General features: G+C 34.5%; 1 protein-coding gene across 1 annotated transcript in view; it reads left to right on the plus strand.

The window, feature by feature from the left end:
* Positions 1-2,952: 2,952 nt before the first annotated feature.
* Positions 2,953-4,541, plus strand: part of LOC122069323 (amino-acid permease BAT1 homolog) — a 5,781-nt gene continuing 4,192 nt past the window's right edge. The window contains exons 1-2 of the mRNA XM_042633311.1: positions 2,953-3,290; positions 3,524-3,706. Of these exons, the coding sequence (XP_042489245.1) occupies positions 3,192-3,290; positions 3,524-3,706 (282 nt within the window). The 5' untranslated portion in view covers positions 2,953-3,191. The remainder of the gene's footprint in view (positions 3,291-3,523; positions 3,707-4,541) is intronic.

The raw sequence follows: 4,541 nt of genomic DNA on the forward strand, positions 1-4,541 counted from the left end.
ACTAACATTCACACACCGCCCCGGCTCTGATACCAGATTTCCAGCCTACAAGACTGAGGCGCCAGCACACCTGTCAAAACCGGCTTGACAGGGGAAGGTAAGGCCCAGCTTATATGACCGCGGTGGTGACTTAGTCTCACCGATGTGGGATGCAGCCTACCTGCTACAGTCCGCTACAGTCCTCCTGTTTGGTCTCCAGTCAGAGCATCGGAACTAACATTTTTGTTGTGGGAGGAGAAAAATGGACTCAAGAAGTGCTAGGTATGCTAGGGTCCTAAACGGAGAACTCAATTCCATTTGAATATTACAAATTCTTTGGACTAAGCTTTCCTTCATCCACCGATGAGTTTGGATGGTGTTCGTAAGGTATAAGGGAGAAGTGATAGGGTATTATTAATCATTCGTAAATAGAGGACAAATATTTATGGCCATTGATGGTTGTACGATTCCTTGATCATGCGATTAGGTAAAAGTATCTCCAAATTCTTTTAGAGATTGTTTGTCAAAAGTGTAATTTTACACTTCATCATAGAAGTATTTTAATGAACCTATGGCACAACGGTTAAATTGCACCATTGCAACTTGTTGAATATATATTTGAAATGATAAACTTTATCTTTCACCGGGGAAAATAAAAAAGAATAAACAAAAATGACAAAAAAATATACATATTATATATTTGACACCTTAAAGATTAAGATCATAGACATTTCAAAGGGGACAAGATATCCCACTCTATGAAAAAAAAAAGAGGAGGAAAAATCTTCATGGCAAAGTTTGGGTTGTTGCACTAAACTATAATTTATGGTATATGGAAGAAGCAAATGTCATGTTGGGTTTTTAAAGTCCAAAGAAAGGGTATGGAAGATATTGAAAGTTGTTGGAAAAAACGTATGTGGGAGAATTTCTTAGTGGGTAAACCTTGGGGGAAAAAAAAATGGCAGTGATCCATTAGATCTGTTACGTGTCTAATCAAGTGAGGCTGAAATTTTATGGATAGTTCAATTTGACCCCAAAGTCTTTACTCAACATGTAAAGTTTTAATGTAATTGGACTCAGGCATGTGGCAAAACAGAACATCAAAAAAAAGATAAATCTACCTATAAGGTATAGGGGATTATGAGGGCTAGGATACGTAAACATACACAAGAAGACATGCCATTAAATAAGAGGTTAAATGATTAAATTTCAGGCTAAAATCTGATATGTGGCTAGTTTAAACTATATCCTAAAAATCCATTGGTTAAAATTCTCAAATTACACTTTGATAAGGTAGAATAGATGCATTATTCCCACTGACTTTGTCTGTGGGTTGCCAATAACAAAAACAAATTAAAGGTCAAGTTTAATACATTTTTTAATTCTCATGTTTCAGGACAATTTTCATGCATCTAGGGTTTAAGGTTTGGTTTGACAATACAATGAAATATTAAGAGAGGTGGAAGTTTATATGGAAACTCAATATTTATCTTAAATTTCATATATTTTAATAGAGACTATTAGAATATGAATTTCAACATAAGTGAGATCATCTAAATATCTATCTAGTGTTGATACTTGTTTCTTTTGTCAAAAAAGAACCAAAAGTTGTTTGGTATGTATTTTTCTTTCTTGTGAATTTTCAAAAAAGGCCTCAGCTGTTCGAGTGTTGGGATTGACTGGTTGAAAATCGAGAGATGGTCTAGTGCTTCCCTTTCCACCCTCTTCCCCTTCATTATTATTATTATTATTATTATTATTATTATTATTATTATTATTATTTAAAATCTCCCAATTTATTCTTTTGATTACATAAATTGAGAAAGAACAAATTTTGGGTCATGCATATGTTTTGCTTCATATGATCACTGCTTAGCTCTGTATCACAAATAGATTTTGAGTTGAAGGATGGGAGGAGCCTCTCTAGTTCTCATGCCGAACTATTTTCCCATCAATGCCAAATTTGATTAGATCCTTGTTAAAACCCGAAAGAAACACAAATGCAATTCGAAGTCAATTCTTCAACTCAAAAAACCCTTGTGGTCAAATCCATTGTTGAAAAACATGTGAATTCCTGTTAAAATTGCAGATGTTTGGTAATTTCGCTTTCGACCAAAAAAAAAAAAAAAAAAAAAGTGAATCAACCGGATCAACCGCGATCCGATGGGTCGACCCGTGATTTGAAGTATATATAATTTACTGTTGCTTGTTGAGAAAGTCATTGTATTTTAGAGTTTTTTTTTTGGAGCTAAGGTTTCAGGGCGAGTTTTTCCTCGCCGCTGCTAGAGTGTAATTTCTCTTCTGCATAGTGAATCATCTTCTTCTTCGCCCGAGGACGTAGCACACTACCCTGGTGTGTGAATCTCATTAAATCTCTGTGTCGTACGGATCTATTGTCTCTTTATTATTCGTGTTTCTTGGTGTTTGATTTTACAGTTATAGTAATAACTATAGTAAGAATATAAAGTAGGGTGAAAGACAATTTTTGTATTATTTTCATGTTGAGAGAGACAATTTTTTTTTTTTTTTTATTCTTTTCATGTTCCAACAGAGACAAGATGTAAAATCTCCAATTGCTATAGGTTGGGTGATTGATTACGTATCAATAATCATTTTCCCTTCTAATATGAAGAAATTTATTTTTATTAGTACTTTTTTAATAATTTTCAACAACGTCTTTGGGAAATGTCATTCCTCATGCTCCTCCACTCTAATTCTTCCACGTGCAAATAATATTTTTGAGAATACACTTGGTGACGCTATCATGAAATAAAAACGCATGAAATGCTCAATTAAAATGATTAAAAATTAAAGTTATTGCTAAATAAGATAGAATATTTATAACTTAATTAAGTGCAAATTTGGAAGATCTTAGAACCAAAATTCAAAAAAATTTTTTTTTTTGAGTAAGTCGGTCAGGAATGAACAGCCGATTTTCGGCTGGCTGCTTTTGACCTCTGACCTTAGCAGTTTTCCCTTGAGACTTCACACCTCAATTCCAAGGAAGAGGAATTTTCAAAAGGAAATAACAATTAAGTACACAAAGCTCAGAGCTGTTGACTCTAGCATTCTGTTGATTTTCTTCTTCTTACTTCCTTCTCTCCTGTATTCCCATCTCTTCCCTGTTGAAGAGGAAAGCAATTTTTTTTCTGTTTCCTCTTGAGCTGCAACTCCAAGTACTTGGGATTTGGAAGTGACCCTTGTATTCTATCATGGGAGAAGGTTCACCAGCAGCGTCGAGGGTTGAGATGGATTCAGGAGAGAAGCGTCTCAATGAACTGGGTTACAAGCAAGAACTCAGAAGAGAAATGGTTACCCATCTCAATCCCAACTCATTTTCTTTCTTTTCACTTTCTCTAGTTAGTTTGCTTTAGACATGGTTTATTTTTCCTCTACTGGTTTCCATTTTTTAAGGGTTGTTCTTGTATTGCTCTCTTTGATTCTATACCCAGATCCATTTCGGTTTGATTTATATTTTCTTTTTCTTTTTTTCCGTTTTTGTTTCATGATTGATGAGATGGGCCTTTTTGTTTGATTGTTGCAGACTCTGTTCAAGACACTTGCAATCTCATTTTCCACAATGACCCTTTTCACAGGAATAACTCCCCTGTATGGCTCGAGCCTGCTTTATGCAGGGCCTGCAAGTTTGGTGTGGGGATGGGTGGTTGTGTCATTCTTCACTTGGTTCGTTGGTATTGCTATGGCTGAAATCTGCTCCTCTTTTCCTGTATGTTTCCTTCCATTCCTAATGTAAAGCTTTTTGATTCCCTTAATTACGTTTCTGTTTCTATTCCCTTGGAAAATAAGAGATTTAGTTTCACAAGCACATAATGAATTTGGTGGGTTAAAATGAATTGAATATTTTATCTAGTCCAACAATCCAAGAGTTGGTAATTGAAAATTTTGGATTAGTTGGTCTATGATTTGACATGGAAGATTTACACTCTAGGAATTCAAAGGGTCAAAATTTTCCAAAACAAGATACCTTACCTTCTCTGAGAGAGCATAGCCATGAATGATAGCTTTATTGGGTGAACAGAATTTATCTTGTGGCTATGCAAAATTAACTTAGATGACATGCTGATGTGAGAATCTGCAAATCCAATTGATAATAACCCATTTTCCTTACTGTTCTATGGAGTTCCTAAGAACGCACTGTTTTCCCTGTTCTACTGGTTATCATTCTCCCAGGTTAGTATTAAATAGATAATCCAAATTTTCCCATGTTATTGATTTAATTATCTTCTCTTATCCTTTATTTTTGGTTCCTTTCTTGTACCGATAATATTAAACTGTCAGATATCTACTACTGATAAGCTGTACCTGGTTTTTAATTAATTAATTTTTTTTTTTTTTTGTTTTTTCATTTGTTTTTGGTAATGTTTATATCCTTTAATGAGAGATCTCTTCTCTGGTTCAAGAAAATGTAGCAATGGGGGTTAAGTTTCTCCCTTATTAAGTTTGGTCCTTGGTACTTGTACCTGCAGTTCCTCTTGAGTTGAAAGGAAGCCACAGAGTATTGAATCTTTTCTTTTAATTGTTTTGACCTTTTTTTTTTTTTT

Source organism: Macadamia integrifolia, unplaced genomic scaffold (assembly GCF_013358625.1).
Source record: "Macadamia integrifolia cultivar HAES 741 unplaced genomic scaffold, SCU_Mint_v3 scaffold577, whole genome shotgun sequence".
In the NCBI taxonomy this organism is placed as follows: Eukaryota; Viridiplantae; Streptophyta; class Magnoliopsida; order Proteales; family Proteaceae; genus Macadamia; species Macadamia integrifolia.